This window comes from Onychostoma macrolepis, chromosome 24 (assembly GCF_012432095.1).
Source record: "Onychostoma macrolepis isolate SWU-2019 chromosome 24, ASM1243209v1, whole genome shotgun sequence".
In the NCBI taxonomy this organism is placed as follows: Eukaryota; Metazoa; Chordata; class Actinopteri; order Cypriniformes; family Cyprinidae; genus Onychostoma; species Onychostoma macrolepis.
Genome location: NC_081178.1, coordinates 21,101,728 through 21,127,532, shown reverse-complemented (window position 1 = coordinate 21,127,532; position 25,805 = coordinate 21,101,728). Strand labels below are relative to the sequence as shown.

General features: G+C 38.7%; 1 protein-coding gene across 2 annotated transcripts in view; it reads right to left on the bottom strand.

Moving 5' to 3' along the window:
• Positions 1 to 24,579, bottom strand: part of gpr158a (G protein-coupled receptor 158a) — a 119,210-nt gene extending 94,631 nt beyond the window's left edge. For both annotated transcript variants that reach the window (XM_058764620.1, XM_058764621.1), the window contains exons 1-2: positions 21,711 to 24,579; positions 5,313 to 5,424 (exon numbers count right to left, since the gene is read on the bottom strand). In XM_058764620.1, coding sequence (XP_058620603.1) covers positions 5,313 to 5,424; positions 21,711 to 22,555 — 957 coding nt within the window. In that variant the 5' untranslated portion in view covers positions 22,556 to 24,579. The remainder of the gene's footprint in view (positions 1 to 5,312; positions 5,425 to 21,710) is intronic.
• Between the last annotated feature and the right edge of the window lie 1,226 nt (positions 24,580 to 25,805).

Here is a 25,805-nt window from a genome sequence, read left to right as displayed (position 1 = left end):
GCAAACCTCAGGAACTTCCTGTGTTGAGGAAGGATGGAGACATGGAAATACGCATCTTTTAGATCTATCATGACAAACCAGTCCTCAGACCTGATCTGAGACACGACCTGTTTGAAAGTGAGCATCTTGAACTTCAGTCCCATGACTGAGCGATTCAACTGACGCAGATCTAAAATCGGACGCAACCCCCCCAAAAAAAACCCCAAAAAAAACAAAGGCAGTTCATGACCCCTTTAAGGTTATCTACTGTATAAGCTAGTGTGCTCCAAAACAATGACAAAATTTGTATTTAGAAGACATAAGCATTCAATATATAGGGGATAAGGAACAATATGCTTTCCATTGGGCCAAATATAGTCTAGTTTCACGTGCCACACAGTTAGCTCTGGTGCAGAGACACAATAGCACAGAGAGGATCATATGTGCAAGTCGGCACAGACCACAAAGCGTATAGGAACCATTTGAATTCTACACAGAATGCTTTATTTTAAAGCAATATGGACGAGATTAGGAGGAGAAACGGTTAGACAGATTCGGCATTAGAAACAGCACTGACGAGTAGAAGAGATAACACCGGTGCCATAAACCAACATACACGCTTTTCAAACTACACATCCTCAGCATGATTATGATCACTGTTGTCAAATGCGGCTTTACTGAGCTGAATCGACGGAGTTGTGACATAAGCGAAATGTTACTGGCTTTTTTTTATTATTTTTTTTAAAGGTGGGACTGCTTGATATGTCCTGCCCTGTCTTCTTGTTTCTGTTGAAATTGTCAAAACATTGCATAAAAGCTGTTTCAAGACACTTCATTGGACCTTTAAAAAGAAAAGTCTGAAGAACAAAAAATGTTAACACTAGAAATGTATTGTCTTTTCCTCTAGCACAACAATTGTGTAGACTATACCTGTTTGAGTGCCATACATTTTTTTTTTTTTTTAATGTATATCTCTGGAACTGAACCATAAAAATGGGCCTTAAAAATCAACATACCAAAAAAAAAAAACTTTGTTAAGACCCAAAATCTAAAAGGACCTTAAAATATCTTTGATACTTCTTGAGTTACAGGCATACAAACTTTGGAGAAAATACTACTACTACTACTACTGATAATAATAATAATAATAATAATAATAAAACACTTAATGATATCTTAATATACTATTATATTATAGTTCTTAACAAAATTTTATTTTGGTATCTATTTTTGGTATCTTCATGGCCTATACGATCTATTTTCAGAGATATAGGGATTTCTCTGTTAACATATAATGCAACAAAGATTGCTTAAGTCAACTGTTTTTACTAATAGACTAATCAATCTCTGTTTAAAAACAGCAACCATTTAGGCAGCCATTGTTAAAACCCTATCGTGTTATTATGAAGGCAAGTTTTGCAAGAACCACTCACATATTTTATCTACTTTGATCTACTTTTAAAACCACTTCTTATTGCCTCTTTGAAACACGAGAATTTCTTCCCACGTGCGTCCTTTATAAATTAGCAAACTCAATCTGTGCTTCTACATTTAGAGCAGAATTCATAAGGAAGCATAGTTTCCTCATAACGTCCATACTGTGATTTTTGTAAGGAATATCAGGCCTGCAGAGGCACAAGGTTATAAACGATGGCTCTTTAATGCCACTTCCTCTGAGCCTCTCTCTGCCTCGTTTGCTCATTAGTACCGCAGCCTATCGAAACCATACATCCCTGTCATACAGCGAGCGAGTTCAACGGATATTTCATCTCACACTAAATCTTTTTTTTTCTTTAACACGACCTACAGAGAGACATAAATGGAAGGAAAAGTAATTACTCCACCGGTGGATGTATTTCTAAATATCAAACTTCAGAGGGGGTTCAAACACACAGGCTCATCTGTTAAGTTCAGTGGATTAAAGTAGCAATAACAGCAGCGTATGATCAATGCAAAACCAGCAGGTGTGTGACTCACCAAGAAAAGATCAATTCAAAGTGCCGCTGAAAATAGCACAGCTATTTCACCAAAATAACCAAATGGAAAGTCCAAATAGAAAATGTGTGCGCATCTTTGAATCATGCATGTTTGTCTGCTTTTCTAAAGACTATTTATACCCTGGCGGATATTTGTCTGTCTAGTCTAATTTTGGCCTGATTGTATGACTAACTCTACAAACACTAGAGGATGAGCTGTTTTCTCTTGTCTGGTTGGGTGTACAGCACAGAAAAACCACAAATGCCATAACATTTTTACATTTTTCAGAAGATGTGTGTTTGAAAGGGTCTGAAGGGTCTTTTTTACTATCAGTTCTTATAAATGTCAATAATGCACGTTTCCATTAACACACATACATTATAACTCTTTTTAGGATTAAAGGGATAGTTTCCTATTCAACAAAACTTTGAAAAGGAAAACTCACAGAGGTTGTTTGCTGTTATGAGAGACCACACAACTTTAGAGATGTCAGAACGAAAAATCTTCATGGACTTAAGACTAACCTCTGACCAACCTACACTCTAAAAAATGCTGGGTTAAATATGGACAAACCCAGCAATCGGGTTGTTTTCAACCAACAGTTGGGTTAAATGTTTAACCCAACCTTCTGGGCAGTAACCCAACCGCTGGGTCAAAAACAACCCAGTCACTGGGTTTGTCCATATTTTACCCAGCATTTTTTAGAGTGTATGACAGATTGAAGAACAAAGTGTGTCAAGGATGATCAAGATTTCTCTCATTTCAAGTATTCTTTGATCATTGCTGTATTGTACTGTACTTTGACTTCTTCCATTGGAAGTTCTGAAACCACCGTCTTCAGTAAACTCTCTCAATTGATTGAAACTCAACTCCTGGTCATCATTGTTTATACTGGTCTCTCCAATGGCTCCAGCTGTGTTTTTCATAATGTTTTGCATTTGAATACGCTACTAGGGTATTTAAAATATGATGCTAGCAAAGTCATGGGTTATGCATGAATGCTACACATGAAAGCTTAATACTGACGGTTAAAATTTGCACTGGCCCTAAGTATGATTGATGCTTGTCTTACACAGTAGGATGTTTCAGCATCTACAGTCAAACCAAAACCAAACCTTCAACCACAATGGCTAAATGCATACACAGTACCGGATTACACATTTCGGAAGTCTTTGCTAATGGTATTCTTGGTCTGATGAAGGAGGAAATCTCTGGTTTGGCTTAAACAGGTTCAGTGACATGTGGGCTGCAGTTTCAGTGTCAGACATCCGAGATAATGAGAGTGAATTACAGCTTTTTTGCATACGAGGGGCGCTCTGGTACAAAGCTGCTATATCACATTACATTAAAACTTCTGATTGCAATGCAGTTTTGAGCTCTATATATAGTCAGCGTCACCGTCAATAGACCTGTGTTACGAGGGGTGAATGAAAGCTATTATGACAGAGGTCAAAATTCAATTGCATAATATAGTGAAGATGCTGTGTCGCTATGTGTGGTATGCTCGACTGTGTCTCGCACATGCACACTGTGCAGTGTCCATCAGGAGGCCGAGCACACAAAGAGCTTTCTCAATTATTCAGTGCACCCTGTGCAATCTATTACATCACATCCATTATGAAGGAGCCAGACCTTAAAAATCTATTCTCTTTATAACTGCAATCCTCCAAGCATCAGGTTAACAGCATTAAGACACAGCAAAATCTTTCACTGTTGAGCCAGAAGGTCAACGATATATATAAAAATGTCTTTTGTTATTCAAAATAACAGCAGGATGAACGCCATGAATCAAGAGTGGAAATCACAATGTGAGCTGGCATGCTGCTCTGCAATGATGTGATTTTTTGACTGCTTTGTAAGAGGTCCTGAAGAGTTCAAATTATGTATGTTCTACTGCTGACTGGGGATATTAAAGGAATAGTCCATCCAAAAATGAACATTCTGACATCATTTACTTGATGTCAATAATGTCAAACAAAGAAACTTGGTTTCTGTTTGTCTCATGATGAAACTGGCATAAAAATGAAGCATCAAAGCATTAAATATATCAACAATATAATATAATATAATATAATATAATATAATAATAATTTTAGTGCGCTTTTTTGTAAAGTTCTTAAAGACCTGAATGTTTTGTTTTTTAGACAATTAACTGTAAGTCATGTAACTGCATTACATGAAAATTTCATTACAATTTAAATAGTTTAATTTATAATTTATATTTTAAATGTATTAAATTAAATGTATAATTAATTTATATTATAAATGCAATTAGCTGAACTTTAGAGTGACTTTTTGACCCACTTATGTACATTTTTATATAATTTCATTATTACTATTACCTTTGAAATACTGCCAAATGTGCTGACAAACTTTTATAGTAAACTAATATATATATATGTATATATGTATATACATATATATATATATATATATATATATATATATATGTAATGTAATTTCTATTGAAATGTGTCATGTATATTTGTTTGGAATTTATGTATATATTTGGAATTTAGATCATTTAAGATAGTGAATATCAAATAGCACACTACAGTTAATATGCTTTAGTATGTTAGTCAACACATCAGAATACATGTACTTCTTTAAAGCTCAAAAAAATATTATCGAAAACAAAAATGATTTAAAATGTAATTTGTTTAATTTGACATTATTACAAAGTACATGGTCAGAAAGCTCTCGGATTTCATCAAAAAATATCTTAATTTGTGTTCCGTGTTACGTGTTTGTCCCTTCTATTTTCCTGTTTGCCCTTATTTGGTTTTGTTCCGGTCTTTGTCATTAGTTAATCATCGTTTATTATCCCCATCTGATTTGCGTTCATTATCTTGTTTGCTCCTTTGTTCCTTTTCCTTTATAAGCCCTCAGTTTTCTTTAGTCCTTGTCTGAGCTATATGTTGACTAATGGTATAAGTTTGTTGAAGCTTATTAAAAAGATTTCTGTTTCTTTACCGCTTTGTCGTGTGTTCTTCATCCACAACCACAACCGGTAACATTCCGAAGAAGAACGGATGCCTTACAGGTTTGGAACGACATGAGGGTTTTTTTTTTTTTTTTTCATTTTGGGGTGGAGTAACCCTTTAAGTGGCCTTTTATTTTATCAATAATATCTATATTATACTTTTACATTTTGAGATGCACTACAGGTGCTCATTCAACAGAATCAAGTGCATCTATTTTCACAAAGCCTGCCACATGAACTTTTCCTTTAATGTTATATTCTAATTATATTTTTAATCCACTGAAGTGTGACTGGTCTCCTGGAATGTGTACAACTAAAAAAAAAAAACTTTGGTGTTTGCAATCATGACACTGAGGCTTGAAGTTGGACTCACCTCCATAGTGGTGAGGTTGCACCTGTGTGGCCAGGCATCTGCAAACCAGCCATCTGCAGAGCACTGATCAATATCCACATCCTGCAGGCTGACATCCACTCGAACAACACCCCTATATGATATGATAGAGCACAAGAGAAAAAGAGAAATTAATCTATTGATAACTGTAAAAAAGCTGAAAATTTCTTTCAACGTTTAAAGTAAAACACTGGTACTTTAAATATACACTTACAGTACTTCACATATGTACATTTAATGCTAACAGTGTGCTAAAATGATTCTTCGGCTTTGATTGCTAAGCAGAAAAGTAATTTATTGACATATTCAAATCCTAAATTGTGTCTTTGTTCTAAGTGACATAACAGCCAATGTGGACGTGTGTCTACATGGATCCATTAAGACTAAGCATTTTCTGTATTGATATTTTCTCCCAGTAAACAACAAATCATCAATAAGATGATCAATACACTCTTTATCAGTCTGGTCTTCCACTTCAGTCAGCAGAGGAGAAGAAGCTTTTGCATTCTCATCAGCACTCATAAAGGACGTAAAATCCTCCAGAACCATACAGACATAATGTGCAATAGTCTCTCCTCATAGAGAGGCAGCATCCTGAATAAATAACCTCTAAAGTACTATGAAATCATAGGTATAGAAATTCTTACAGAAAATAATTGTTTATGGCTTCATCATTTGGCTGAACGGAGTTTTGGGTTAAGAACTCAAAGAATGAAGTTGACTGACACTGAATGATCTTTAATGGCATCTCTCTTCAGCATGTTTATTTTTATTTCTCATCACAGCTGTCTGCACCAGCATTCTCACATCTGCTGTCAACGTGCTGGAACATTAAGAACAGGCTTGTGCAACATCCCAGTCTCAGTTGAGAGAAATCACATTATGAAGCACAGATGCCCATGTGATCTAAAGGCCTGTTCACACCAATACAAATTTGGTTCGATTTGCGCATGCGATCTGTCTGTTCAGATGGGCTGAATACATATGCAAATCACTCTCAGGCAGAAGGTGCCACTTAAGAAAAAGCATAAATTAAGATACCGATACTGTGCCATGGCTTGATTCTGGTTGCAGAATATATCCCGGAATGGGACTGGCTATTATACTCTGATGTTGGATGACAAAATAACTTCATACACTGGATAGTAGAGTACATATTGCATACAATAAGTGCATTGTATTTAATTTGGAACACTAAATTCATGAAAATGTACTGTAAATATGCTACTTTATAAATGTCTGAATGGTCTGAATAAGAAACAAGAGCTTTTAGAATATATTCTAGAATATAAGCTATTCTTGTCTTAGAATAGCTTTTTCACAACACAGAAAGGGTTTAGACAGAATTCCTTTACTTCATATAGGACATTGTCCAATTTACCGCAATACTGCAAATCAAAATTATTACATATTCTATGCATACACAGGGGAAATAAAAAACATGTTAGCTTTCATTACAATACTGTAGGCTGTATAAAAATAAATACCAATATAGCAACAATACGATTTAAAGAATATCATTATTGTCCGTGTAGTTGCCTGATTTTGATATCTGCAGAGCATAGTGATCTTGATGATATCAAATACAATGTTATGAATTTGAAAGAAAATAATATACATTTTCATGTTGTCAGCAATAAATCATATATCTAACCCAAAGTCTCTCAGAGAATGCAATTTCTCTAGAATAACGCATCATTTTCAATATTTTCCAAATACAGTTCATTCCAGAGCGGTTCTACGAATGATCTTTATTGTGCAATGCCTTGCAAACCCTTAGTGAGACGGACAACTAAACTCCTTTCATTGTATAAATTCCATTTTTTTAATTGCTGTTTATAATTATAATAAATTATTTTAATTTATAATTATAATAAAAATAATTAATAATTAATTATTTGCTGTCTGGGTAGAACAAATCTTGTGTCTGGTTCTAGACTGCAGTCTGCTAATTGATGACCTCTGGATAAGGTTGTTGGTATTTGGAACTGAGCCAAGGGGGAGGTAACGTGTTTGTAAATTGAACGTCAGATTTGATTTTTATTTTCATTTAATGACATTATTATACTTAAATACTACTTTTAACAAACACACATTTCCGATGTGTTTCAGGAAGAAGGGGACATTAGCTACAGTAAAGCCAATCATCACACATGCTTGTGTTTTGGTTCTGACTGATGAAGTGGTTGTGGTTGTGGAGCCAGCAAGAGAACAACCGTAAAGATCAGATACTGAACATCCATTTCTGCTGAATAGCTTACCTGTGTCGCATTAAAATCTGCTTAAAACACAATATGTATCCTTAAAATAAATGTATCATAGCATTAGTTTTGGCAGTAAGATATTTTCTATTTGAATTTTCCAGCAAACATGCTGATTGCTTACTGAAACCATTGTTTATAGTTTATGTTTTGTTCATTCATTCAAAATTAAATAGAATAAACCTTTGAAATCTTTGATATATTAGCAATCGTTACTAATGTCAGATGCAGTCAAATGCAATTATGTTTAATCGATGGACTGGAGTTGTGTGTCACGGGACGGTCGAGAGATGAGGCGAGGACTCAAGTGCAGGAGAAAGTGGGTCTTTTAATAATAAAGTGCAACAACAAAAAATGAACAAAAACCACCCCGAAGGGGAAAAACAGGCAGGCAGGCAGAGGACCACAGCACAAGCAAACAAACCCACACACGACATGAAACATCCGACATCAAACAACGTAACAGCACAGGACTGCATACACCAGGAGACTATATGGGGAGCCAAACGAGGAGGACACAGGTGAAGTAACTGAAACAATAATGAGATAACAAGGAGGGCGGGTCAGACAATAGACAGGAGAGCACATGGCACCAACAACAAACAACAAGCCATGTGCTACCACACACAGTGACATCTGGTGGCCAACCAGTGCCCACCAGCAGGGCCGTGACACAACCCCCCCTTTAAGGAGCGGATTCCAGACGCTCCACACACTAAAACTGAAATAAAAATGTCTAGGAGAGAGGTGGGCGGAGGCGGATCAGGGGAGAGATGGTGGGCCAGGCCCATGTAGCGGCAGAGGGGACCTGGGGACTGAGGCAGCGCCGGCGGGATGGGGACCCAGGGCAGAACACGCGCCACCACAGCGGTGTGTGGAGCTGCCACCTGGGAACGGGCAATGACAGGCTCTGCCGTTTCGGGAGACTTGTGAGCGGATACCTCTGCCTCGGGAGAACTGCGAACGGGAACCTTGTGAGCGAACGCCGCCGCCTCGGGAGCTTTGCGAGCGGGAACTGCCGCCTCGGGAGCTTTGAGAGCGGACACCGCCGCTTCTGGGATCCTGTGAGGATCGTGAGCGGCCACCGCCGCCTCAGGAACCTTGTGAGCGGCCACCGCCGTTTCGGGGATCCTGTGAGGATCATGAGCGGCCACCGCCGCCTCGAGAGGATCGTGAGCGGGCACCGCGGCTTCGGGAACTTTGTGAGCGGGCACCGCCGCCTCAGGAGCTTTGTGAGCGGGCACCGCCGCCTCGAGAGGACCGTGAGCGGGCACCGCCGCCTCGAGAGGATCGTGAGCGGGCACCGCCGCCTCGAGAGGATCGTGAGCGGGCACCGCCGCCTCGAGAGGATCGTGAGCGGGCACCGCCGCCTCGAGAGGATCGTGAGCGGGCACCGCCGCTTCGGGAGCTTTGTGTGCGGGCACCGCCGCCTCGGGACGATCGTGAGCGGCCACCGCCGCCTCGAAAGGATCGTGAGCGGGCACCGCCGCTTCGGGAGCTTTGTGAGCGGGCACCGCGGCCTCGAGAGGATCGTGAGCGGGCACCGCCGCTTCGGGAGCTTTGTGAGCGGGCACCACCGCCTCGAAGGATTGTGAGCGGGCACCGCCGCCGGGAGCTTTGTGAGCGGGCACCGCGCCGAGAGGATCGTGAGCGGCACCGCCGCCTGGAGCCTTGTGTGCGGACACCGCCGCCTGAGCCTTGTGTGCGGACACCGCCTCGGGAGCCTTGTGTGTGGACACTGCCGCCTGAGGAATGTGTGCGGACACCGCCGCCTGGGAGGCTCGTGAGCGGCACCGCCGCTGGAGCCTTGTGTGCGGACACCGCCGCTGAGGAACGTGAGCGGAAACCGCCGCCGAGAGGAACGTGAGCGAAACCGCCGCTGGGAGCCTTGTGAGCGGACACCGCCGCTGGAGGAACGTGAGCGAAACCGCCGCCTCGGGAGGAACGTGCGGACACCGCCGCTGGGAGCCTTGTGAGCGGACACCGCCGCCGGGAGCCTTGTGAGCGGACACCGCCGCTTCGGGAGGAACGTGAGCGGAAACCGCCGCCTCGGGAGGAACGTGTGCGGAAACCGCCGCTTCGGGAGCCTTGTGAGCGGACACCGCCGCTTCGGGAGCCTTGTGAGCGGACACCGCCGCCTCGGGAGCCTTGTGAGCGGACACCGCCGCCTCGGGAGGAACGTGTGCGGAAACCGCCGCTTCGGAAGCCTTGTGAGCGGACACCGCCTCGGGAGGAACGTGGCGGAAACCGCCGCCTCGAGGAACGTGTGCGGAAACCGCCGCCGGAAGCCTTTTGTGAGCGGACACCGCCGCCTCGAGGAACGTGTGCGGACACCGCCGCTTCGGGAGCCTTGTGAGCGGACACCGCCGCCTCGGGAGGAACGTGTGCGGACACCGCCGCTTCGGGAGGAACGTGTGCGGAAACTGCCGCCGGAAGTTTTGTGAGCGGACACCGCCGCTGGAGGAACGTGAGCGGAAACCGCCGCCTCGGGAGGAACGTGGTGCGGAAACCGCCGCTGAAGTTTTGTGAGCGGACACCGCCGCTGAGGAACGTGTGCGGACACCGCCGCTGGGAGCCTTGTGAGCGGACACCGCCGCCTCGAGGAACGTGAGCGGTACCGCAGCCTCTGAAGAACGTGAGCGGGTACCGCAGCCTCGGGAGGAACGTGAGCGGGTACCGCAGCCTCGGGAGGAACGTGAGCGGGTACCGCAGCCTCGGGAGGAACGTGAGCAGGTACCGCCGCCTCGGGAGCGCGAGCAGACCACGCCGCTCGCATTGACATCAGTGGGGGTTCCTGCACGCTTCGTATCAGCCCAGGACGCTCTGGAAGCGGGCTGGAGGTATTGGGTGCGGCAGACGAGGCCTCTGACACCCTTTTGATTGCCGCTGGGGGCCCTGCAGCTTCTGCAGCTTTGTCGGCCACCACTGGAGGTGCTGCAGCTTCGGCGAGCACTGCCTGAGGCACTCCAGCTACCCTAGCTGGGGAACGTGCCAGGAACTCCACAAATTCCCCAAACGTCAGGTGGTCCAGCCCCCTCATCCTCCACCATTTGAGGGGCTCCTCAAGGGCACTATTGAAAAGGTCCTTGAGGGCCGCATCATTGTACCCCAAACCCTCTGCTGCACCACAGAACCTCAGGGCAAACTTCCTCACATCAGTGCCCTGCTGACGGAGGGAGCTCAGGGCCTGGAACTGGAGGATGCGTTGGTAGAGGGGGCTGCTGACGTTAGAGGCTGGTGGATGGTGTGAGCCCATTCTCCGCTGAGTCCTCATTTGGCTGTTTCTGCTCTGTCACGGGACGGTCGAGAGATGAGGCGAGGACTCAAGTGCAGGAGAAGTGGGTCTTTAATAATAAAGTGCAACAACAAAAATGAACAAAAACCACCTCAAGGGGAAAACAGGCAGGCAGGCAGAGGACCACAGCACAAGCAAACAAACCCACACGACATGAAACATCCGACATCAAACAACGTAACAGCACAGGACTGCATACACCAGGAGACTATATGGGGAGCCAAACGAGGAGGACACAGGTGAAGTAACTGAAACAATAATGAGATAACAAGGAGGGCGGGGCACATGACAATAGACAGGAGAGCACATGGCACCAACAACAAACAACAAGCCATGTGCTACCACACACAGTGACATCTGGTGGCCAACCAGGGCCCACCAGCAGGGCCGTGACATTGTGTGGATTATTATGATGTTTTTATCAGCTGTTTGGACTCTCATTCTGACGGCACCCATTCACTGCAGAGGATCCATTAGGTGCAGTGATGTAATGCTAAACTTCTCCAAATCTGTAGCGATGAAGAAACAAACTCATCTACATCTCGGATCTCCTGAGGGTGAACTATTCCTATAACAATTTGATATGGAAGATACTACACGTCAAATACTAAATCAAAATATGCATAAATATGACTTATATAACCAGTTGTTTCCTGAAACCATTTACGAAAATTCCATAAATCGTATCGATGCTGTGGTCTGTGGGGGTTAAGGAAGTGAGTCGATGTGGATATATAGTATCAAAGGCATATGAGAATGATGCTAATAATCCTCTAGACTCCATCTTTCTCATGTACTGCAGGTGAAAAATCATTATAAGCTATACTGTGGTGCACGCTGATCCTGCAGGCATGCAAACATAGATCAGAAAACACTAAGAAGGAGGACTGCCTGAGGTAACACAGATCTCTCTGTTTCTCTCTAAATCCGACTATATCCGTTTCCTGTCTTTTTCTCTTTCTTCCTCTCAGACAGACACCGAAGGTGCAGTCATGGAATAGTCTTTGCTTGCCTTAATTGAAGCTTTGGCCAAGCAAGTGTGCTAATTTTAGCAGCCGTGTTCATCAGGCGTCTGAACGCCACATCCTTCATCCAAGGTCAAATAGGACCTATGGCTCTGTATTGCCGTTATTAGCTCGCAAGACAGAAAGTGGATTGGTAACAGTGCCATCATTTTGACTTGATTATGAAAAGCCTGATGATTATTGTGATTAGTATAAATTGACTGTAATTACTGTGGCAGACTATGTGACATTGGATTATATTTCAGTTTTCCCTGAGATTGAAATGAGATCTGGAGACGCTGACAAGATCTGTTCAGAATTTTTTGTATCTTAATCAACAAATGTTCAACCAAGACTTCTATATCTTGTTAAAATGCACAACATAATTGTTAACAATTATCTCTGACTTCTCAGAGCACATTAGCTTGCTTGACTAATACAGTAAGAAGTAATACATAAAATGTTGTAAATTACTTTTTATACTTTACAAAATGATAGAAAAATAGGACTCTTAACTAATTCATTTTTTTTCTTTTTCAACAAATTGTTATCAGTTTATTAAATGCACTATATTTATTATCATTTATTATGTTTATTATATGTGACCCTGGACCACAAAAGCAGTCTTAAGTCACTGGGGTATATTTGTAGCAATAGCCAAATATACAATGTATGGGTCAAAATGATCGATTTCTCTTTTATGCCAAAATCATTAGGATATTAAGTAAAGATCATGTACCATGAAGATATTTTGTAAATTTCTTACCGTAAATGTATCAAAACTTATTGCATTGCTGAGAACTTCATTTGGACAACTTTAAAGGCGATTTTCTTAATATTTTGATTTTTTTGCACCCCCAGATTCCAGATTTTCAAATAGTTGTATCTCGGGCAAATATTGTCCGATCCTAACAAACCATACATCAATGGAAAGCTTATAAGCTTTAAGAAGATGTTTAAATCTCAATTTCGAAAAATTTAGACTGGTTTTGTCGTCCAAGGTCACATATATTATATTTCAATTTGAAATTTTGACAACCTTGCAAATAGATATGAGCATACAAATAAACACGACATAAACATCAAATTAAAAAATAAATAAATATTTTTATGGTAATTTTTTCGTACGTAAATGCCATGAGACCAGGTAGAATTTTTTTATGCTGTTGAATGTTTACAGTAAGCTACAGTACATACAGTACGGTAATCACCTCAGAAAATATCAAGGTATACAGTATTAAACAATTCAATTCAATACTGATTAATTTGTAAATATTTCAGGTAGGTCTGCATGTCAGTTTTTTCTTAAGGGAAAAAAAAAAACTCAACTATTGCTGCACACCTAACAGGGAGACCCTTCATTTGGTACATTTCAATAATATTATAGATTAACAACAGAGACTAAACTTTTTGGTAACACTTTATTTTAAGGTCTCTTAACTAGTTGCTAATTAGCAAGCATATTAATAGAATATTAGCCATTTATTAGTAGTAATTAAGCACATATCAATGCCTTATTCTGCATGACCTTATTCTACATCCCTAATCCTACCCAATACCTAAACTTGACAACTACCTTACTAACTATTAACAAGCAGCAAATTAGAAATTTATTGATGGAAAAGTCATAGTTAATAAGTTTTCCCTATTCTAAAGTGTTACCAACTTTTTATATTCAAATGCTATTAATTTTCAGATATAATAGGCTAATCATCATTTATTTGCGTCATCTCAAGAGAGTTGTATCCAAACATTTCAATAACACAGGTAATTTGCATATAAACTTAACTTCATGATATACTTATTTAAACACACATAAATATTTAACTGTAAATAAGCCCCCTCTAATGTTTTTTTTTTTTTTTCTAACGAACTATAAACACTGAATAACTTTCCTGAGGTAATGTTACTTTAAGTGGCATGTTCACAAGCTCTTATATTTACATAATTTCTGGGGTTGAAGCACTGATTGACCTATTAGATGAGAGATGGTGCATTCCTAATTGATACATTTATATTTAGCCTACCATAAATCAAGAATAATAATACTTTATCTTTGCTTTTTCTCACATTACAATGCCAAACAAATTTTTATAGTTTTGTTTCGCTTTTATTTTTAACGTTTCTTTATGAATTTTGACTTGGTTAATATGAAAATCACATTACTTTTGTGTATCATTACCAGTGCTCATAAAATCTACTATCTGTTATTACTCTTACATAAAACTGACATTGTACATGCATAATACTGACCTAACAACAGTTTAACATAAACAGTTACCAAAAGTGAGTTGTCTAAAACTTCAGAAGTGTACATTGGATGTTTTTTTTTTTTTTACGATCTAACGAACTATAAACACTGAATAACTTTCCTGAGGTAATGTTACTTTAAGTGGCATGTTCACAAGCTCTTATATTTACATAATTTCTGGGGTTGAAGCACTGATTGACCTATTAGATGAGAGATGGTGCATTCCTAATTGATACATTTATATTTAGCCTACCATAAATCAAGAATAATAATACTTTATCTTTGCTTTTTCTCACATTACAATGCCAAACAAATTTTTATAGTTTTGTTTCGCTTTTATTTTTAACGTTTCTTTTTGAATTTTGACTTGGTTAATATGAAAATCACATTACTGTTTGTGTATCATTACCAGTGCTCATAAAATCTACTATCTGTTATTACTCTTACATAAAACTGACATTGTACATGCATAATACTGACCTAACAACAGTTTAACATAAACAGTTACCAAAAGTGAGTTGTCTAAAACTTCAGAAGTGTACATTGGATGTTTTTTTTTTTTTTATGACTAGTTCCACAATGTTTTGGAATGTTCCAGAAAGCACTAGAATATTACAGAATGTCACAGAAACTTCTAGAATGTTCCCATCCTTGCTAAATATCTTTCAAAAACAAAACAAAAATGTACAGAAACATATCTGTAACAAACCACTGTTTCATAATTAATCATCAAAATTTTTATGACCTAAATATTTAACAAAATATTGATGCTGCTACATGAAAATAAAGGTGAAATAATGATTTAGCACCACATAATTACTTAAGAAACATAAAAAATAAAACAAAATAAGTGAAACGTTGTGTTACCTTTGGTAAAGCTACATTTGATGAATTCATTCAACATGATGTGATTAAAAAGCCTTTTTGTGACTTTTTATTTATTTATTTCTTATGAGACACCAATTTTAACCTATATTTGTAGAAAAAGTGCACTTTTATCATAATTAATCATCTACTCCATTACACACAGCTGTCATCTCATCACAGTACAATTTTCTTCTTACAAACATTATTATAAGAAGCATTATTATTATTATTATTATTATTATTAGGCTATTGTTGGTGTTGGCAAAGGTTAGTCAAACTACTTGTGTAATGCGATTGCATTTAGTGATTACCATCGCGAACAGTAATACCATGTCACATATTGCTGATTAAGAGCCATCTGCTCTACTAATCCAAGTTAGATTATAATCCCGTAATGTCCTCAAATACTTTTTTATTGTATAATCTTGTTTGTAGGAATGAAGCAAAATATCAGCGATCGGGCCAAATAAGATAAGACGTGTCCTCGCTGGATGGCACCCAGACGATGCAGTTAATTAGATCTCTATTCTGAGGACTATTTTGGGCCCTGTATGTCCAAACAGCTGATCAGAGAGAACAGCAAAGCGACAACGTTGCATTCCATTTAAAGCTGGATGTCAGATATGATATCTCCTAATTCTGGATGTTTCATTGCTCCATGCTTTGAAAATACAAAATGTTCATGCTACACTGCGATTACTAAGTGATTTAACCCAAATAAAGTAGTTTTGGTGGTATACATGAATGTATATGCACTGAGTCAGTGATAATTATTAATATTTCTGACTGAAATAAATCCAGGAAATTTAGATGTTTGATTATCAACAAAGCATTCTTCAGATCATGAAGGCATTATTATCAATCAACGATCATTTACTGTGACCCTGCAAAGTTTGCGAAACAATTATTTGGTTGCTGCAACCTATTTCTTTTACTTGATATTTATGTAATAGTATATGACACTTTAGTAAAAATTCAAAAGATTTAATTTAATTAAAATTCATTAATTTTTACAACAGATGCAGTGAAGTTAGTGTCAGTGCTACAAAGTCAAAAGTGACTGTATTTCAAATGTATTTTAACATTTAAATCAAAACTTTAACATACTTCGTACTTATTACAAGAACATACTTTAAAAGAAAATACTCAAGTATGAACTGAAAATGTTTCCCGATGCTTAATTGCATTGTTAATTGCAATTTAATGAATTTCTATTAAACGCAATTAGCTGAACTCTAGAGTGCTTTTCTGACCCACTTCAGTAGGACTAAGTAATCTTTATAAGTAATTTCATAATTATATTATACTTATTTTGTCTCATGCAAGTACTGCAGAATAAACTGACAAGCATTAATGGTAAACTAACATGCAATTTCTTTTGAAACTTGTATATCATCTACTTAAATATATTTGGAATTATACTTTTATAATGAAGAAGTTGCAATATTTTAAAATTGTAAATATAGTATCAAATAACACTACAGTTAAAATTGTAATTTAGTACTTTGCATGTGCTTATGATAGTCAAGACAGTTAATCAAAACATTATTTTAAAATGTACTTTCAAGGAAAAAACATTTAATAACATTATTACAAAGCGCATTTTAAAATAAAGAAAATAACTAGAACATGATTAAAGTAATGGACATTCAACACAATTAACTGCACTTTTTATCACAATGGTGTATGGCATGAAAATTTCATATATTTTCCTATTTTTTCCCAATGAATTAGTTATTTTCCTTTGCTTAAGTTGTGATATATCAGTCATATATATCAGTAAATATCGTATCACAGATGAAAACAGAAGAAGTTTACTAAACGTAAATTATTGTTAGGTTTGGCTTGTAAAGGAACAATGTCTGAGGAGACAGTGTTTGTTGATGGGGTTGCGTAATGGCAGTGGGGTAAGGGGTGAAATGTGAGGGCACAAAGAGACGCTGACATTAAAGATCGCTGGGCTGTCTGCTTTGATAACGGCCGACAGTACTCGACGGAATGACCCCGGTGTCACAGCACAGACGACAAGCAGGGCCTTGAGTCACATTAGCCAAAACTCGTCCTGTCAACCTAATGCATTTCCCTCACATTTCCCTCATTTTGTTTCCTTAAAATAGAAGCACAACATGACACTGAGATCATACTAAAACATAATGCTTCAGTGCACTTGATTTATTAAGAGGATGCTTTTAAGACCGTCTGCCATTCAATAGACATGTGCCTTGAAGCTAGCTGAGGATCTGTCGCTGCCTGAACAAATACTAAAAATTACTCTACGCTTCGTAGACGTCCACGGCAGAATGACAGTTTGCTCTTTAGAGAGTATGTATAGCTGTCTCCTGTTTCATTGTGCAGGTTTTGTTGGCTAATTGAATTTTATCTAACCGTCTTCCTTTTCTTTTTGGACTACATTAGCATAACAGCGCTCGTGGCGAGATTCAGCTTCGTGCTGGATGAAAAGAGGTGACATCCGTCTCCATGCGTTTTCTTTTTAATGAGCTCCCCCTTTTATGCCAAACTGAAATTCAATTCAAATAGAGCCGAACAGCAAGAAACCGTGTTCACGCTAATTCCAGCTAACACAGGAAATTTGGGATTTCTCCCAAAGGACTCGATTTGTTCAGACAAGAGGTCAGATAGGACATCAGTATTAACAGTAGCCATTTCCAATGCATTCACATTAGCTATGTTCTGAACGGAACGCCGGTTAGTTCTTAACGAATACTGCACTGTATACACTGTCTACTATTTTGAAAATGACTTTGTTTCTTGTCATTTCAGCAGTGTAACTTTATATCTTATTATTTTATATTTACTGGTCAAAAGTGGGTCAAAGATGAGACGTCCCATTTTGTTGTCTGCTTCAAATTAAACTTACAAAGGTGATTTTATATACATAGAAAGAATATTGCATGCAAGTTAAGTGTCTACTGTAATGCTTCAAACAACTTTTGTGAAAATAAAATGTCAAAATATGGGTAAAATAATGCTCCATCATCATTCAGCATAATGTAAAGATGAAACATACTTATGAAACATACTTATTATGGCCTGTACTCATTAAAATATAGAAAATAAAAGATTATCAAACTAAATTGTATTATATTTTAAATGATTAAAAACGGAAAAATTGGTAATACTTAGTGATTTGAAGGATAGTGGCAAAGATTGGGAAAGATTTAAAATGATTTTTTTTTTTTTTGGGGTGCTCTTTTAATGTCATTTAATGATTATTGTTCTAAATATGCCTCATATGATTTTTGGTGTATAAACTATTGCTACACTGAATGACATTTTGGTGGATGTATTCTGTATATCATGGTAAAAATGTATTATAGTCTTTTATTTTATTTTATGTTATTTCAAATAAATAAATACATACATACATACATACAATGGAGCACATTCCAATGTATGGACAAATATTCAATATAAATGTATATAAAAAAAAAGTTGTATTAAACTTATTATTGATTTGATGCTTGAAAACCCTTTGAAAACACATACTTGAAAATGAATATAATGAAGATGTTATAGAAATGGCGCTGTCTCTTTAAGACTACCATGCCAGTAGTAATTGGCCTATTCCAAACTCTGCCTCCCTTGGGCTCTTGGCAGGAGCTTGTAGGGCAGAGGACCTACAGCCCATGTGGGTTATAATAGGACATTGTGGATTTGTGTATCCCCAGAGGCCCCTGGCAGACTGGACAGCCTTAAAGAGTTCACTTTTCTCTCCATCCAACCCTCACTCACACCTGACAAAGGAGAAAGATTGCATGGTATGGTACCTTAAGATCCATTTAATGTACAGTTATTTAAATACAAAATATGCAAAGAAAGTACACTAAATAACTAAACGTATGAGGGGGCAAATCTTTGTTACACCATACACTGACATTCTAACGAATCGTGAAGTTCCGAATTTGTTGCAGCATTTTGGGCACAGTACTCCAGTCTGCAAATCAAGGTCTACATGTTCGCAGTCAAGGAATAACTGAGAAACGTATTTCTAAAAGTTCAAAAGTAAATCTCCCTTTACACTTGAGAGAAATCAATACATAAAATAGCAGCATCTGTGAGAGAAAGACATAGCCTTCACCATACAGACAATTATTGTTTCTCATCAGGAGCCAAGAGATAAAATTAATTTCAATCTTCTAGAATGGTTTGCCACTGCGTGTCATTGTCTCATGAGAACTTCTCATTTGATGATTAGTCCTATACCAGACGAATACTTATAATCAACAAACTCCTTTCCACATGATTTAAAACAAACAGCCGCCTATTAATCTATTAATTTTATAATAATCGATTAAAACCTTGAGAGATCCCAAAAAACTTTTTAAAAATAAAATTAGTATTTGGTTAATTAATTATATAATTATTATAATTATTATAAAAATTATTAATTCATCAATATCATCTATAATATTACATTTTTGGAGAGTTGCACGACATGACATTTTACAACTTGAACTAACCTATTCTTGTCATAAAATTTTATATTTAAACAAAATATTGCTGTCTTAAGTTTATTTTCTTCATATTTCTATGTGTCGGTTGCACCACATGACTTTTTCATTTCATTCTTTTACTCTTCATTATAATATCAGACCATTGTACCACACTGACTAAAAAATATCAAAATAACATTTTTAAAAATTATTAACATGCAAGAGATTTATTCAAGTCACTGTATGTATGATTTGCATTTTAATGTATTTTTGAATACATTACATTTAAATATATCCAAACAAAATAATGAACATTACAAGCAGCGTAACTGAGATACAACTATTTGAAAATTTGGAATCTGAGGGTGCAAAAAATCTAAATATTGAGAAAATGTGCCTTTAAAGATTTCCAGATGAAGTTCTTAGCAATGCATTTTACTTATCAAAAATTAAGTTTTGACATATTTAGGGTAGTAAATTTACAAAGTATCTTCATGGAACATGATCTTTACTTAATATTCTAATGATTTTTGGCATAAAAGAAAAATCTATCATTCTAAACCAATACAATGTATTTTTGGCTATTGCTACAAATACTGTATACTCGTGCTACTTAAGACTGGTTTTGTGGTCCAGGATAACAAATATATTTACAATTCATCATACGTGTGCTCTGCGTGTCCTTTAGCTCAAGCTACACCAGATAATGGAACTTGTCAAAGTGAAGAAAGACTCAACTAGATGTAATTAACTTTTCACCTGCATGGCCCAGACATTTTGCTACACAAATATCAGGTTGTCCGTCACAATAAGAAGTCTAAATTTAACATTCCGACACACAACATTAATCTAAAAATGTCTGCAGATGTATGAGAGGTGCCTCTAGTTGCTGTTGTACATCTTTCATTATTTATTCATTATCGTATTGACTGAAAGGTATCCTGGGAGTGAAGACTGGAGACACTGCATTACAGAACACCCCTTCCCCCTCTTTGCCCCTTTATAAATATGTGTAGGTGACAAAGAGTGGGCCTAAAGACAACAGGATGGATCTACCTTAATGTCATGGCCAGCAAGTGTTTCGAAATTCATTACCCAGGAGATACGAGCCATCATAAGACGAAGCCTTGGCCAAATATCGACCTGTGCAGAGAGGTTACAAATTACAGCATAACTACTGAACAAACCCAGAGAGACACTGGCTTCCGCTGGCTTTCTTCATTTAGACGATAGACTGGAGAATTTGACGATGGCAGATATAAATGGAAACACCATTTTGCTATACGCTATAAATTGAGCTCGGTCCCTGAATTGTTACATACCACAGTTCAGCTATGCATTTAAAGCAATCACATAAATGATTTGCCTGAAAGAAGCTACAGGACTGTTTACAGCTTTTAAAGAACAATTGTGGCTGTAAAACCTGAGTCCATGGTGCTGGCGCCTGTGGGATTAATTAGTAAACAGGAAACAGCCTTATTCCTGTCTCTGAGCTCCAGTGTTACCGGCACCCCTTAACTCATCTTTGAACAGAGTCGAGGATCCTTGTACACAACATCTCCACCGTGTTAGCCTGATCAGTCTAAACATCTCCAGTGACCGCGGTTGTATATTGAGAAGCGAGCTGATTGTTCGGGGGCCAAGAGGTTTCTTGCTATGCAACCAGCATTGGTTATTTTTAGAAGCACTCTCTACACCTGCAGTGATGGTTTACCATACTAACCAACAGCATTTGTGGTATAAAATACAAAATGTGAACAATAAGACTATGAAAAACCATTATTGTTACTGTAACGTTGCAATTCTGTTATAATAAATTGCTTTGACACACTCATCTCTAACCGATAACAAAATACTTCCACACTGAAACGCACACTGAAACATGCAATTTGTATTGTAAAAAATGTTATACAAATAAACCTGAATTAATTCTACAGTAATTATTTCATTTTCAAAATAAATAAAAAACGAATTCCTACTAAACAGAACATAATCATCATCATGTTAACAGATGTGGATAATCTGCACTGTAAAAATATAATTTTTCAAAGTTGTAAATAAAGATTATTAGATTATGTTTTACAAGAAAATTCTACTTTGAAATGCCACATTTAATTTAGTGCTTTACTTGCGGTTTCTTTATAATTGTGAAATTTGGCAATTTCTGAGTAAAAATAGTTTCTATGGCATACATTTTTCAGTGTGCATTATGAACAACTGAACAATCCATCCATGTTACCAAAGTTACCTGAAGTCTGGATTCCGGTTGGGTTTAAGGCCATAGAAACCAGCAGACAGTGTCATGAGCCATCTGGGAATGAAATTCCCATCTTTACACTCCAAATAAGGAGCTGACCAGTGAATTTGAGTTTTGTCGGTAATATAACTTTCTCCATTGCGCACGGACGCGTCAAAAGAGGCAAAATCTTGACTCAGCACTCGTTTTTGGAGATGGGTCTTCTTTTTATTTTTATGCTCGTGGTACCACTCGGTATCAGCCGTTCTGTTCTTCGTTACATGGTGGGCAGTGCTGGATAAATCCTGGAGGATGATCTCTCCACCTGCCCGTGTGGCCTGAAGGTAAACAGGTGGCCCTTCAGGAGGGACCTCGGTGCTCAAGGTAACCACTGCTCGATGGATCTTGATGTCTCCCTCCAGGATACTCCTGACTAGAGCGTGGTACCACTCCATATCGCGTCTGGGGCTGTGATCTCTGGACCTGTTCGTTTGTAGGATCATGTTGAGGAAGTTTGTGGCGTGGAGGACCGTGTCCAGGACGCTGCGCATGGAGTGATGCGCGTCTGCGCGCGTCCTTCCCCGCGACACCGCCAGCTCATATCTCCTGGAGCAGTTGCCGTGTTTTAAGGTGGAGGAATCCCCCGTGTGCAGAAACGCACTCACCACTCTGGGTACCTGTTCCTCAATTTTCTGCGCTAAACCCGAATGGGGCTTCCGGAGGTGCGCTTGCTGGTTGCTGTGCGTTTTATAAATGGGCAGCTTTGCGTTTAGGTCCCGATCATGTTCCACATATCTATAATTTGATCCTATAACAAATCCCACTTGCAAGAGTAACGATATCCGGATTATGGCCATATCCTTCAATCCCGCTCTTTTACCTTACCAGCTTCAGTTCACCAAATCTGATGCGAGAAATCACAGCTGGAATTAATCAAATCAGCACAGCATTTTCACCTGTGGATTTTCACGCATTTCTGACACCTGATTCCTGGCCAGAAAACAGTTATTGCATCGGTAATCCCCTTCCCCTCAGGTGCATTGGTGTTGTTTGTGTAAGTGATGCTGATTCGGTCTTGTATCTCCTTGCAGGAGCGCAGCAGATGTGCAGGATCCCCGACGCTCTCCTCCCAATATGATGCTGGACCACAACAGACGTGATCGAATGAGAGTGAGAGAGAAGGAGAGAGAGAGAGAGAGAGAGAGAGAGAGAAAATCCAATTTTTCGGAGGCAGGGAGTCAGTACTTCAGACTTGGATGACAAACACACTCCGCCCTCTTTCGTCCACTCCAGTCTTAAAGCCTGAGAACGGCAGAAACCATCTAGTGATGTCCTATTCGCTTAGGAGTCGTTCATTGAGTCGCTACTTTTCAACGAACCATTTCGCAAAACAGACTCGTTCGGTCAGAGCGCTTATCCAGTTCTCGGCTTGTGAATCGGCAACACTGAACTGAACCGTTCGAAGGAACCGATTCGGGGAAATGAGTCAGACTTCCCAACACTACTAACATCCAGTCTTCTTCATCACCTTATAGGGTTTAGGAAAGTGCCCTTGATTGGTGTATGGTCATTTCTGCTGTCAGTCATTTGACGTCATGTTTGTAAAACTGAAGGAGCTATCCAGTGCTGAAAGGAGAAAAACATACATCGAAAAAAACAACGATAAATCACATCAAGGTTTCGGGTTTCGGTAAAAATAGACGCTCGATGGGCAGGAGTACATTTATAACAGCTCTGCTATAACCATATCCTACTGCATTAAACGTCAACAGGGCGGCGCTGTTTAAAAGACACATTGCGCTGAGATAAACGGCGTTGCTGTCGAGGTTGAATTATGAGCTAGTATTGAGAAGTAACAATAAAAACGAATTGCCGTGGTTGTTTATCACAATAAACAGATCGCGTTCTTGTTTTCCGTCTGCTTTGTTTTTTAATTGTTGGTCTATGACATCAGTATAACGGACGTTTCGCCGTTGTCTTGGCTGGCTATTATTTCAGCTTTTCAAAACGTAGCGTAACTTCGGTTTCGATGCGCAGGGCACCGTTGCGCTGTTTTGTTTGTTTTTTTAATAGTGAGTCTATAACGGGCTTTGGTAGCGTTGCGTCGCGTCCCCCTGTTACGTTCATCGTCTCGCCTGAAAAGAGTCGCGTTTTGTTTTTTGTTTTTTTTCCATACTTCAATCGAGTTAAAATAGTGCGCGAAATACGCGTCTCGAGTTAATTTTGTGATTTCCGTCTGTTTGGTATTGAACGCAAAACGAGTCTTGACACACATTTGAACGCGTTCTCGCTTTTGAGTCTCGGTCTCGCTTACAGCACGCGTCTTAAGACGCCGTATCAAGTTTTAAGCAGTTTCAAAACGCGTCTCCGCCACGCTGTTTGAACGCAAGAATGCGTCCTGTGCGAACGGTCCCTAACGCTGATCTAAATACAAGTCAATGTTGTGATTCCCATCAAGAATTGCTTCTTGAATTAAACATATGCAAGCTGGACAGAGCTGTTTGCTTCGAGGAGACATCGAGTGCGCAGCACTGCTTGTCGCTCACTGGGGGAAATACTGCAGTGATGCGAACAGCACAGGATGAATGCATGCGACTGCGTGAGGATGTGAATCATGGTGCAATATGAGTCATCATCACCGCACGAGCGCTTAATCCAGATCTGTAAACAATGAGATGTTCAGAACGGAATCTAAACGCGTGCGTCAGGGGCGCAAATGACTCAAGCAACTAAATGAACTGAAATGGCACATAAGAGCAAACAATCGGTGATGCCATCAGAGGTACACGACTCAAGTTTACCAAAGCCCCTCATAAAAATGCATGTCTCTGAACCATATGTTCATAAAAGGAAATATTTGTACATTATTAATAAATCTCAACCTGACAAGATCATTTGGTGTTGTTTTAATATACTGATCATGTATCCAAGCATAACTTATCTCCTGATAGGAATGATATAAAAAGGGGAACATGGGCTTGTTGTCACATGGTCAAAGCTTCACAGGGGATGTATAGATTATATATGATATAATATAATGTATATAATAATTAGAAGGTTCAAAACTCTGACTACACATGCTTGTTTTTTTTTTCTAGCCTAAATTGGGATAATATTCTTCAAAACAAAATGTGCAACATCATCATACACTCAAAAAAAAAGTACTGTACACTATGTAGTCTTGTTGTATGAACCAAAATTAATTGTATAGAAATGTTCTGCTTATTTTAATTTTATTCACAGAATGAACAATTCTGCAATTTTGGAATATAGTAGCTCTTGGGTAATTCAAATCAAGTGTTTTGTGTTTCATAATTTTGAATTTAGATGAAAAGCCAAATAGACAAATAGAGAAGTAAAATACATAGGGAAGAATTTTAGTTAGCTAGTTAGTTAATATTTCAAATGACAACTGCTGCAAATGTGAAGAAGCAATGTGTGTAAATTAACTTAATGTAAATGCCTTTAATGTGATCATACTTCAAAAAAAAAAAAAAAAAAAAAAGTAATTTATTACGTTGCTTTCATTTATTTAAAAACTGTTCATCAAAAAATATAATTTTCTGCATGATGGAATTTTTTGTCTGTGGCCAGGCTAGCAGCTGGTTGTTATAAGAAATTAGTTTTGTACATGAATATAAACTGTGCCTATACACTCTGTACAAATATGGCCCATGTACCATGTTAATATGAAGGAACCCATTGCAATTTACATTTATGCATTTGACAAAAGCTTCTCTTTTTTTCAAAGCTACTTACACTGCATTGCGGGAACACATTTTAAGTTCTTGCTTTCCCTGGGAGTCAAATCCATGGCCAATGCTAGCACCATGCTTTACTGTTAAGCTACAGAAATGTTTTTAGGGCTGAAGGAAATTTCCATAAACTTGACAGGTCTTGAAAAGGTCATTTTCTGCCAGGATATTTTTTTTCTTCTATGGATATTTCTGATCATTATTTTATAATTCATGGTTTTATCAGTGGCTTCATTTACATACTCTTTCAACACTTTAAATATTTAGTGATTTTCAAAGGTTTTTAAAGGATCTTGTGTCTGTAAATTTGGGCTAAATCTGTTGAGGTTCATTCAACTAAACTGTCTTTTGG